The sequence below is a fragment of the Hemiscyllium ocellatum genome, chromosome 30 (assembly GCF_020745735.1).
Source record: "Hemiscyllium ocellatum isolate sHemOce1 chromosome 30, sHemOce1.pat.X.cur, whole genome shotgun sequence".
NCBI classification, from domain to species: domain Eukaryota; kingdom Metazoa; phylum Chordata; class Chondrichthyes; order Orectolobiformes; family Hemiscylliidae; genus Hemiscyllium; species Hemiscyllium ocellatum.
In genome coordinates, this window is record NC_083430.1 from 22,723,597 (window position 1) to 22,737,220 (window position 13,624).

General features: G+C 39.3%; 1 protein-coding gene across 3 annotated transcripts in view; it reads left to right on the forward strand.

The window, feature by feature from the left end:
* LOC132830138 (disks large-associated protein 2-like) overlaps positions 1-8,470 on the forward strand; it is a 297,766-nt gene extending 289,296 nt beyond the window's left edge. For all 3 annotated transcript variants that reach the window (XM_060847644.1, XM_060847645.1, XM_060847646.1), the window contains one exon: positions 8,092-8,470. In XM_060847644.1, the coding sequence (XP_060703627.1) occupies positions 8,092-8,310 (219 nt within the window). In that variant the 3' untranslated portion in view covers positions 8,311-8,470. The remainder of the gene's footprint in view (positions 1-8,091) is intronic.
* The last annotated feature ends 5,154 nt before the right edge of the window (positions 8,471-13,624 follow it).

The following is a 13,624-nucleotide window of genomic DNA, read 5'->3' on the forward strand; positions in this document are numbered from 1 at the left end:
TTCAATTTAATAAGAAGTGAAGCTCCAGAGAGGGCAAATGTTTTTGCAATGAATGAGCACTAGCTATTGGTACAACAGAGGGAGTGAGAGATAAAAAGAAGCCAATGGTGGTGGTGATGAAGGTAAATGCAGGAGTGTCAGGCAAAAAGGGGATCACCTATGTAGGATAAAGAAAAATTATATTAGGATTTGGAAGAAAGGACAAGAAATTTGAAGTTAACTCATTGAACTATATTGTTCCATTTGGGCTTACACAGAATGGTGATGATGAATGAAAAGACCTTTCATCAGTTGCTGGTTATCAATTAGTTGAAGACCATTCCTTTCTCCTCAAGAAGACACTTTTCATCCAAATTCCTTTTCACAGTCCCACATTGACTGAGATTATCAACCCATTCCTCTCCTCCAGCTCAGGGTTCATGAGAATGCGTTGCCAATGCTCCCCTATGCTATCCAATATCAAATGTTTCTTTACTTGCTGAAGTTTTCGAATATTTTGCATCTTCAGAATCTCTGGTCAGCTTCTGCCCCACCCACAACATTATTGTACATTGTCAAATTTCCCAGTGACCTTGTTATACTTCCTTATCCTCCTGGGGGGATCACTCCACTATATTTGACACTACTGTCAGCTACTTGCCTGGAGCAATCACCTCAGTTGTGGTTTGTTTCTGTTGTATTATGACACTGCATCATAAGAGTAGCTGTTTGAACTATTTTCCTGTTCATACGTTTACATACTACCATGGGAACTGGTATTGTGATAATGATTCCATAGTGTCGTAGATTTGTACAGCACAGAAACAGACCCTTTGGTCCAATTCGTCCATGTTGACTATGTTAATTTAGTCCCATTTCCCAACACTTGGCCCATATCCCTCCTACTCATATACCCATCCAGATGCCTTTGAAACATTTGCTGATGACATCTGCCTCTACATTTCCACCTGTTCATTGATCCTATGTCTGTTCTTACCATCTCCAACTATCTGACAATAAGATCTTGATGATTTTTTAAAAACCCTTCAATTTAATTTTGGCCACACTAAAGCCAGTTCTCTTTAACTTATCACAGCCTCACCTCCATCTCTCTTTCTCATTGCCTCAAGAGTTTAACCCAGCGGTTCACGATCTTAAATGCATTGCTTAAATCTGAGCTCAGCTTCCTCCCCCAGATGCCATCTATTGTGAAAGTTTTCTTTCTGACCTGCTGCCTCTGCCCAATCTGTCTTTTCTGTAGAAACCTTAAAGTTGCTTTTATTTTCTTTACTTTCACTGCTGGTACCCATGCTTCTAGCATTCATGTACTACCTGGTTCATGGGAAGTAAAGATTGTCAAATTATGGGTGCATTGCTCACACTTATCACACCTGCATTTGCAATTGATCATATACCTCCACGGTCAAAATTGAACTGCAAGCCTATGACACTTAATGCTTCCATAACTGCTTGTTTGATTTCACTGAAGTAATTGAGAATAGGGGGAGAAAGTGAGGGCGGCAAATGCTGGAGATCAGAATCAAGAGTGTGTGGTGCTGGAAAAGCACAGCAGGTCCTGCAGCATCCGAGCAGCAGGAGAATCGACGTTTCGGGCAGGAGCCCTTTGTCAGGAATTAGGCTGGGAGTCTCGGGGGCGGAGAGATAAAATTGAGAATAGAGTTCATTCCTTAGTACAACAGGGAGTAAGAATAGAAGTTGATAACACAGGCACAGGGAGATGCAGCACAAACCCATGAAGTCAAGTTGCCAACCCAAGGAGGAAGAAAATGAATAGCATGGCAGAGAGATAGTTATTTGGCATGAAGTCATGCTGGAGGCTATAGTTAATTTAGCTTATTATTGTGTACGGAATACTGTTATCAGCTGTAAGCTTACACCAAGAAAAAAAAATGAGAGACCCAGAGATTGTGGGCACAAAGCTAGGTAACCACATGTCACTGCAAAGAGCTTCAGGCATTTTCATCACTACAGTTGTGGATTAGGATAATAATGCGGTGAGTGAGTTTGCTTCATTTAACTTTATACCAAAAGCAGATAATTGAATAATTTAGAATGTTACTGACAGTTCAGGGTTGTAATTACATAGATTCAGTGGTAGAAATGACAGGTACTAAAATTGCCGTTAGGATAGGGAGAATGATGAATTTATATTGAAATCATTTTCAGAAAGTGGTTTCAAGCAAATTAAGGCCAGAACCCTTTGTCAGATAGTTAAATTGGCTTAGCTTTTTATGGTGTTCTGAGCAACCAACTAACTCAAATTCTCTGTAGCTGTAACATTGTATTCCTCGCTCTATTCTTTTACTCCTATGCGCTTTGTATGGTGTGATCTGCCTGTATTGCACACAAAACAAAACTTTGTCACTCTACCGAGGCACACGTGATAATAATAAATCACATCAAATCAACTCACCTGGTGTGAATCAGTATTTCTGTGCTGTCCAATTTATATCTGATTCATTGAACCAAGGATCAGGAGCACAGTGCGAGCTCCTGATACAACAGAGGGGTAATTAAAGGAGAATCAAATTTTAGTGGCTCATCAGGACACTTGATAAGGGAGTTCATGTCACTTCTCTGATGAATTCAGACTGTGTGCCCTGACTATGCAAGAGGTTATTGCTGTGCAGTATGGAATTAGTCTTTTCTGAGGAGATTCTGAGTGATTCAGATTGTACAGTGCCCTGGTAAAGACCTGTGAAGCATTCAGTGCTGTCATTGGGCTGTAGGACAGTTCATGTGAAAGTCAAATGCAAGCAATGAAACAGTGCTTAAGCCATACTCATGTCCCCAATATGACCCATACCACATATCACACACCACAAGAGATTGTGACACACTTAATAGTCTGATTAAATATCAGACTAATGTCACATAACCCATAGAAAATTTTAACTGGTATGACATGCTAACATTATTACAGGACAGGTTCTTCTAAGTACTATAAAGCTGTTTTCCCTAGGCAGCAATGAGCTGCCACAGTGGAAGATATCTGTATTTTATTGGGTTTTGAAATAATTTGATTCAAATATTCTTCACTGCTTAATTTCAAAACAGAAACTGGAGCTTATTTTAACTCCAAATTGCAGGTCATTTGTTGATATATACTTAATCAGGACATCGAAGTTTCTTAGATTTAACAAGATTGTTAATTGTTTAAAAGAATTTTGAACCCATGGGATGTGGAGAGATAGAGAGAGAGAGCTAGAGAGAAATCTATACCCAGGACTTGGATAACCTGTACACAATAAATATGTTAAAAAAGAGATCAGGTGGTTAAGAGGTGTCGGGGTAAATGGTGGAAAAGTCAGAGTGGGCTCTGTTATAAGAAGAACGCAATGTCCCAAAATGTTGAGAACTACAACCATTTTGTCTTAGTTATTTATTCCCAGCTGATTATGAATACTGAACAAGTCATATACAAAGTGAGGCCTGGTTTGACAAACAATGAGCTTTATTTTTTATATTTATTACTGTGATAGTCATATTCACAAGGAGCTGTCAATGTACTTTCAACAAAATAAAAGCAACATTTCTTACACAAAAGAAAATAAAAGCACAACATGTTTTACTCTCTAAATCCCATTATGATACTCAGGTGGAACTATCACCTGATGAACAAATGCCCATCCCTCAATGAAGTGATCTCCATTTCCTCATTATCATGTTATCTTTTAAGTAATAATATCCAGGTCCCAATATATTGGTCCTTACACAATTTCTAAGTAGGACTGTTTAACATAAATCTCTCAACTCTGGATATGTCTTTTAATTTCTGTTAATGAAAATGGACTAAACACATCAGCCTTATTCTCTTTTTCTTCCTCCTTTTTTTTAAGTTTTTGGAACTAGCATCAGAACTTTCATGTCATTGCTCTTGTGTAGACTTTTCCTTTTGGTGACTAATTCTATGGGCCTCAGATCCAGTCACAACACATTCTAGAAACAATCCAGAATGTTCTTTCTGTATCACAACAGTTTCAATATTTATTTCAACACCTTCATTGAGTTTATTATTTTTGAGCTTCCAGGTTATTCCCCCAGACAATAATTATTTCTGTGCAATTAAATTTACTACTCCAAATGTACCCTCTTATATTCCACCAATTAATATTTTACCCTTCATTACCTCATTTGAAAGATAAATTGTGTCATCAACAACTGACTTGCTCCAATATCTCTCTATAAATTTATTGGTCTACCTCCTTAATTAGAAAAATAAGAAAATACTCTTATCTTTGAAACAAACTATTCAGAACCTCCGGTGGCCTAGTTCTTTTTAGAAGTAAGCAAGAAAGAATTTTCTTGACTATCCTGAGCCATCTCCTCTTTCTCATAAGTTCTGAGGAAACACAATTCACATGTAGCTCTGCAGTTTCAATACACATTGCCTTTCCTGATGCATCATTTCTTGAGGATTTGTTAGGTGTTACTAATATTGAGATAGGATCCCATTAATTTCCCCATTAGTCTTGTTACAATGGAAGCTTGTTATGTTCTCTATATCACTTTTATGTTCTAGCCTTTCTCCTTTATTATTTTGGTGTATGTCTAATTGTTCCTGAATGTAATATTGTTTCCATCCCAAAATTTTATTTTCCTCCACTTTCCTCTTTGATCCCCATATGATAATTTCCATATAACTGTCTGAGTGAAATATCACATTAGAACTGCTGTTTCTCAGATCTTTGGTTCTTAATGCTTATCAAGATAAGTCTCAAGGATTGATGGTTACTGAAATACTATTTCAGAATACTTCCTTAAAGGTGATTCCCCTTTTCTCGAACTGCAGTGATTGAAACCATAGATCCCAAAACATTTCATTTTTCTGTTGCAGATTCTACAAATGTCTCATGAGGTTTCTTTCTCACAGTCCCATACTTAATTGATGAGCTTCAAGGGTAAACTCATGAACATCATTTATGGAAAAATCTAAAATGAAACTTCTTAACACTCACAATATACAAATAAGAAAGAAACAGCAAGACATAGTTCCTAATACTTTAACACCAAAGTTTCCAATCAATCTTCATTACATTTCATGTTCTCTTAATACACTTATGATTAATTTGAGTTAGGAGCATCAGAACGTGGGAATCACAATCACAAGGTCCACCTCACCTACATTATACCGTCATAGAAGTCCACAATGAAAATGTTGACTCCTAGTTGTCATTGTCGAGAGTATGGTGCTGGAAAAGCACAGCAGGTCGGGCAGCATCCGAGGAGCAGGAGAATCGATGTTTAGGGCATAAGCCCTTCATCAGAAATGAGGCTTGTGGGCTGGGGTCTGAAAGATAAATGGGAGGGGGGATGGGGCTGGGGGAAAGGTAGCTGGGAATGTGATAGGTAGATGAAGGTGGGTGTGGAAGTGATAGGTAAGAGAGGAGGGTGAAGCGGATAGATGGGAAGGAAGATGGACAGGTCAAGAAGGCGGTGTCGAGTTGGAGGCTTGGGACTGGGATAAGGTTGGAGGAGAGGAAATGAGGAAATTGGCAAAATCCACATTGATCCCGTGTGTTTGCGGGGTCCCAAAGCGGAATATGAGCTGTTCTTCCTCCAGGAGTCGGATGGCTAGGGTTTGGCAATGGAGGATCCCCAGGACCTGCATGTCCTTGGTGGAGTGGGAGGCGGAATTAAAGTGTTCAGTGGGGTGGTGGGGTTGTTGGGTGTGGGTGTCCCAGAGATGTTCTCTGAAACAATTTGCAAGTTGGTGTCCTGTCTCCTCGATGTAGAGGAGACCACAATGGGGTGCAGCGAGATGTTCTCTGAAACAATCCGCAAGTAGATGTTTACTGAAATGATTCGCAACGGATTGTTGCAACTCCACCCAAGGACATGCAGATCCTGAACCTCCTCCAACTCCAAACCCTTCCCACCCAACACCTGGAGGAAGAACGCCTCATCTTCCACCTTGGGACCCTGCAGCCACATGGGATCAATGTGGACTTCACCAGTTTCCTCATTTCCCCTCTTCCAACCTTATCCCAGTCCCAAGCCTCCAACTTGACACCGCCCTCTTGACCTATCCATCTTCCTTCTATCCGCTTCACTGTCTTCTCCAACCTATCACTTCCACCCCCACCTTCATTTATCTAACACATGCCCAGTTACCTTCTCCCCAGCTCCACCCCCCTCCCATTTATCTCTCAGCTACCCCCCCCCCCCCACCCCCCTGCCTCCCCATTCCACAGGCCTCATTCCTGATGAAGGGCTTATGTCCAAAACATCGATTCTCCTGCTCCTTGGATGCTGCCTGACCTGCTGTGCGTTTCCACCAACACACTCTTCGACTCTGATTCCAGCATCTGCAGCGCTCACTTTCTCCTGTGACTTCTCCTAAGTCCTTATGACTGAAAGCTTTAGAAACCAAAAATGCAAGATTGCTTTTTCCTTCCAAGAATGATGCACTTAATCTATGACATGTCTTACTCATGTCTCTAAACAGTGAATTCATGGTAATATAAAAATTAGCTTCCTCATGCGAAAATATGGGAAAGGCTAGTTGTTTATGAAGCAGTGTAAGCCTAATCTTAACTTTTTTAATGGATGGATTCCATTTTTGATATATGTATGCACTGCTGCTATCAATCATGGTGAATGGAATAACATTTTCTCATACTTTTCAATTCATTCAGTGTTTAAATCAATTCCTCTTTCCTGCCGTGATGAGCTATAGTCTCATTCGGAGGCAGCCTCAACGTTCCATCCTACAAATGAACAATTACTCCCCGGTGTCTGGGATCAAACAGGTGATGCATGTGGGGTTGTGAAGCTGCATTGGAATTTAAGACATGCCTACACAAAACAGACCCTGCATGGTGAACAACAAAGAGAGTGATCATTCAAACTTATGTTGGCAGTTCGTTTTTATAATTGACCTATATGCTGACCTCATATTTTGGATGGATCTTTCAAGGCTTCAAAAATCACTTAATCACCAGTATCAACAGTAGTTTCTTGATAGTTTGTTTGTATTGGCTTATTCTAAATATGCCACACCATTAGTTTTAGCTAAAATGAATCTGCATCATGGTGTAATATTTACTGCCTTGTGGAGAAAACAGAAGATAATGGATATCCTGTACAATATCTGTTCCACTGTAAAGGGATTATTATCAGTCCGAGGCTCATTAACTCTTAAGTATAGGAAACATAGGTTGGAGGTTTCAAACAAGTTGTGATTCCAACTGAAATTATTACTGGACAGGTCAGTTTCCAGATTGCAACCTAATGTTTTAGGTATTACTCAACATTTATTGAGGTGACTTTTCACTAAAACACAAACGTGCAAATTTGCATATCTGGTTTAACAATGAAACAGATAAACTGTTTTATATATTTAACTTCAACCAGGACATCTGCAAACTGAAATGCTCTCCCCAGCTACAGTGTTTCCCTGAAGCCTGTTCCTACAAATTGAAATAAAGTTAATGTTTTCAATTATTTATTTTGTCCACTCATGAAACTCTCCCAGTGCAAATAAGTTCCATTAGCACTATTTATCATATTGCTTTCTAAAAGCTGTGGCTATAAAAAAAACTGGCAAGTTAATTATTAAACCACCCCCCACCCATACACACAAAATCCAAACCCACGTGTCATTAGTCCAAAATGCAAACTCTGAAATAAATAAAATATTTACAAATTACCACTTTATAACACAGTATAATGTAAGCTTCCTTATATCATAGACAGCGTTTATTAAGACTGCAAATTCAGCTTACAGATTCTGTGGATCTTGCTGAACCAGGTGGAAACGGAAGGACTCCTTCAATCAGTCTCGGTAAAATTTGACAAAGCTAAAGGTGTTCCAGGTCATCACACTTTTGCCTTTATAAATGACTTTGTTTGAAAGTGCATATTAATGGATGTCACTAAGGGACTGGGGTGATTTTAGTTGTGATGGTCATTGGCATATCTAAATACAATTGGGGAGATGCTGGAATGCAACAGTGTGGGTTAGTGCTTATAGGAGGAGGAATTGTTTGTTAAAAATGAAGATGCGGTCATTTTGAGGAGAGAAAATGAAGAAGTAAGCAAATAGCTGTACTTCAGTGATTCATTAAAAAAAGATGTTTTTGTTCATAGGATGAAATGAAGATCCCCCCTCCTATACCAAAGAAACCGTCGAAGGGAAGGTTACCTGCGGCGCGGGAGAAGTCATTGGAACTTGCTGACAGACACAGGCAAGAAGCAAGAAAACGACTAATGGCTGCCAAGCGAGCAGCTTCATATCGGCAAAACTCTGCCACAGAAAGTGCAGATAGCATCGAAATCTACATCCCAGAAGCCCAGACGAGGCTTTGAAATTGCACAGTGCCATTTGGCAGGAACATTGTCTTTAACTTCAACTTTACTTCTTATGTACAAGGGATGACAAAGCCAGACCAAGGGCATATTTGAATCCTGCTGTCTGGTCTCAGCGGTAGCAAGCATTAACATTCCTCTTGTGTTCTTTTATGTTGTCATGGTGGACCAATTATATTTTCTTCAGTTTTTAAATGAAGCTGCAGTCTAATATATTTTGTGCACAAGTTCTTTATAATGCATCAGAGTGAAAGAACAACATGAGGAGAGTTCTGGGCTGACTGAAGAAGCATGTCGCTGGACGCATCCTGCTGTCATTTGTACTTATTTTTTAACTTTTGTTTCATTAGGAAACTGCAGTTCACCAGGACAAAATGCTGGACCTCTGAGTCAGTGAAAGTTTCATCCTTCAATTTCACTGGAATTATCTTTCCACTCTGATACTTACCAGTGGCTTATTCTTGACGTGATACATTTTACTGAGACATCGTGATTGTCGCAGAATTTGTCACTGGTCTAAGAGAGTAGATTTTTTAAAAAAAAAAACAGAGAATAAGATTTACACACAAAACTGTGAGAATTCCAAAAATCTGAAACTGCAAGGGAAATGGTCTAGAAAGTGCTGAGTTCAGTCAGAATTTAAAATTATTTGGCTACCCAGCAATTTCAAGTTGTTCATGACAATGACCCTTTGGTACTGGCAATTGGGCGGCTCAATTAAGTATCCCTTTCCTATGGGGATGTGGATGCAGCCCAGCTGAACAGGATGAAACACTCCCCTCAACATCCCCAACCTGTCCTTCTGTACAAAAGAATGTGGTATTACTGACACAAATACACAAGCAGAACAACAGAAGTGCCAAATGTACAAAGTATCTCCTCTGTCTCTCTCTCTCTCTTTCAGTATGTCTGTCGTTCTCTATGTCTGAAATGGCTATAGGAAGCCTATGTAGAATAAGTTTTATATAGCTTAATTGGGTTTTCAAGTAAGCAGGACCCACAGTACAAAACCTTGCCCATACCATGGCACTCACAGCTGCTTAAGTAGAATTCCAAGTTGGTGTGAAAAGGAAAACATTGCTGTAGTGCGTCTGGGCATGCCCTTCAGAGATCACAATTCGGGCAAGTTGTTGGAAGGATGTAGAGGGAGGCTTGTGTCACAACTTCCTGTTTCTGTATTTAACCCGGGGACTTAATAATACTGACAGTGAATGATTACGAAGAAGGAATATATTTCCTTCTGTAACATTGGCTATTGCTCATCATGAGTACATAAATCAACAATATCTCATGTCACTTTTGAAAAATATTATCACCCCCAAATTTGCAGGTGACACTGAACAGGACGCTGGAGAGCAGCACTGTGAATTAAAACTAAAGGATTGTTGCTTTGTACTGCACTAAAATTGGGAAAAGGAAGCATACCAAAAGCATTGGGAAAAATAATTGCGTGCAAGGGCTTAAACCATGAAAGAACTGGCCAAAGATTCAGACTGCTAAAGGAACAATGTATTGATGGGAACTGGTGGCAAGCACCCTTGCACCTAAAGAGATTGTAAAAATGTTTTAAGTTGTGTTTGCATGGTAAGATAATTCTGACTTGCTGGGATGCATTAATCAGGAAAGATGTGTAATATGCAATATATAATGGCAAGATGAATGGATTACATTCTATGGGAATGAATGCACAATATTTGGTGAGCTTACAATAACAAGTGGATTATGATATTAAACAGCATGGTAAGCAGGTTGTATTCATACATTGTAAATTCCAATTCTGGTCAGCAAGTCATGAGAGGGGTGGTAGCAGAGAATTTGCAGGGGTCTTTATCACCGAGACTGCTACAATTTTAATGGGATAATATTCCTACTTGGTAGTTATCACTGGGACAAAGATTCGTATTGGTGAAATTGATTTATATTTAAAAATTCGGAGAATAGAGCAAGTCTTGTCATATTAGAGACCTACATTTGATTTTTTTTCTTCTGATTGCTGTTTTTGTACATCTGAAGTTGGCACTGGCCAATATATATATAGTATATAAAAAATTCTGCCAATACAGAGTCTTTGAACATTTCTTACTTATATGTACAGTAGAGGTATGCTTGACAGATCTTATTGCAGGTTTGTTTTCAAATGTACCCAGTTAAATGCCACCATATCCTTGGATTATTTATGCATTAGTTGCTGACAAAGTTTGAGTTACAAACAGCATGTGTTGCGAATACTTGAGCAGCATCTGTGGAGAGCAAAACTAAAAGTTTCAGATCAGTAGCCTTTCAGCTGACCATACCTGGAATTTTATAATTCCATTTCTCTTTCTGAAGATGCTACTTCAACTTCTGAAGTTTTCCAGCATTCTCTTTTTCTTCTAGATTTCCATTATTTGCAGTATTTGACTTCAGTAGTGGTGTTTCCCCGTTTTAAATCTGTATGAATATTCCAAATTTTGTTCAGCTCCCTACTGCCAATTTACTGACTGCCTTGGAGCCTGGAGCAATATAAAATGTGGTCTTTTTACAAAGAGGCTGGAGAAATATGTTGAAATACAAACGGAAAATGCAGAAAATATTCCGCAAGTCTCACTGAACTTGTGGAGAGAGAAAGAGTTGATTTTTATGGTCAGTGGCCTTTTATTAGAACTGGAATAATAACTGGTGTTTAGTAAGTGCGAAGGCAGGGAAAGGGGAAAGAGTGGAAAAAATACCAGGGAAGGTCTGTCAAGGATGGAGGCAGGCGAAATTGAAATGCAATTATCTCAAGGCCGAAGTTGATGGTATTGGGTCAAATAAAGAAAGAAAAGCTGGGATGAACAGAATTGCAAATAGGAATGCCAGAACCATCACCAGTAGTTGCCATGAAAATAACACAGGGCCAGTGGTTATTATTAGAAATTGCTAAATGGTGTTGAGCCCAAAAGCTGTGAAGTGTCTCATTGAAAGATTGAAAAATCTCATTCCTGCTTATGTTGCTCTTCATTGAGCAGTGTATGCAGCTAAGTACAATGAGATCACAGTGGGAGTGAAGCAGAGAATTAAAATAACAGATAACAATAAACTCATAGCCATGCTTGCGGATTCAAACTGGGTTTCTCAAAGTATTCAATTGTATTTGATATCCTCATTGCAATAAAGCCTGCATTGTGTGCAATGAGTATTGGATATTACATTGAAAGAAATACAAGTAATTTGCTGCTTCACCAGGAAGGTGTGTTCAAGGTGTTTGGATGATGGATAGGGCAAAGGTAAAAGGGCAGGTGTTTCAACTTGCAAGCAAAGTACTATTGAAAAGGGAAGATATGTTGTATATAATTGGAGAATGGAACATAGGAGTGGAGGAAATGGTCCTTATTGAATGCTGAGAGGGAATGCAGGATGATACTTGGTAGCAACATTACATTGGAGATAGAAAGGTGATCCATTGAAAGTGAGGGCTACTGGGTTGCAAGATGAGGATAAGGAGAACTCATTCTTGGATCTGACATGTTGAGGACCGTATTAACCTGAGTGAGCAGAACCTTTGGATAAGGACCTATCAGCAGTAGTATAGAAGCTGGTATTTTCAAAACACATGACCGAGAAACTTACAAACTTGTATACAATCCTTATTGAAGTCAAGTGTGAGGAATTGCTGGAAATGTAACTATCAGAATAAGTCATCTTATGCTCAATATTTGCCAATAGCCTATCCTTGCAGATGGAGATAGACAAGTCAAGGAAGGGAAGGGAAGAATCAGAGATGACTCATTTGACGATGAGTAAGACAAAAGAATTAGATTTTTAAAAATTGCATTTTGCAGCGACTTTCATTTGGAGGAAATGAAAACATCCAAATGAAAATCTGTAAAATGTGAACAAAAATCTCAGCCAGCAGGAGACTGATGATAGGTGGTACAGAACGAAGCCCCGGGAAGAAGTGGAGAATTCTCAAAATGCCCTTATGGGAGATGAATGTTTAATGAGTTGGGCATCTATGGTAAAGAGAAGATGGTAAGTACAGTCGGTTCTGATATAACACGATAGTTCTGTTCTCGTGCGATCTTGCTTTATAACAAAATCACGCAATAGCCATGCCATTTAAACTAATGGGGCCAGAATCATGCTATAGTCATTACAGATAAGGAAAGTTCGTGTTCAACAAATAACGTTCAAAATTATTCAATCATGTTAAAGAAACACGTGTTATCTCAGAACCGACTGTACTGTGAGAGTAGAAATTGTGAAAGAGCCCCAGGGCATGAGGAGGAATTGCAGATATTGGACAAGAGGAGATCAAATAAAATCAAGAAAGTAAGAAGTCAATTCCATGAGGGAATGAATAGGCCGATACAATGACCATTACAGCAATCCTATTAGTGAAATGTTTAGAAGCAGACTCTTCCGTGGGAATCTATAAGCTTGGAGCCAGTGGAGAGGTTTCAACATGTGTTAAAATCAATTGGAAATGAAGATTTGAGTTCAGAAGAAGGTAGGAGACATTCAGTTGACATTCAGACTCTGTTAAATAGAAGCCAGTAGACCAAGTACTTTTATCACATTTGTCAGCAAGTGGGATGGTGATACTAGGAACGAACCTGAGAGAGTAGAGTGCTGTGAGTTGTAGCTTAGAGAGAGGGAGGGGAGCATAAAAGTTGAGCTGTGCTCAAACCATCAGTTCTCAATCTAATTAGACTTGTGAGGCCTGAATGAGGGATCCAATTAGAATGAAGTTTCTGAAGATAGGAAAAAAGGTACTTTGGATGTGGAGAAGATTCCTGGCCATCTAAATAAGCACAGAGGCAAAGATGGTGGACGAAGACTTCATGTGTTGCGCCACATTCAAATAGCAGTGTGTTAGAATCATAATTGGATTAAGCTCTGGACTGATTGTTTGATGACAACAGAAGGCAACTTCAGACTGAGTGGTGAAATTTCAAAACAGATGCGATTGGAAAAAGGATAGGATCAAAGCAATCTTAGGGACATTAGCATGAGATGTTAAAACATTGATCTTTATACCAGAATGAAGGAACATAATACTTTTAGTTAAAACACCAGATGAAAAGTATAAACATTGATCTGTGAACCAGAATATCTCTAAGTAGAGTGAGTTGGTATTGATAGAGAATTGTGGGCATGCATGGGATGGTGCATGGGATTGAGCATGGCCCTCAGGAGGCAGCAAAAGCAATTGTGGGAATTAGATTAGATTACTTACAGTGTGGAAACAGGCCCTTCAGCCCAACACTGACCCACTGAAGCACAACCCACACAGACCCAATCCCCTACATTTACCCCTTCACCTAACACTACAGGCAATTTAGCATGGTCAATT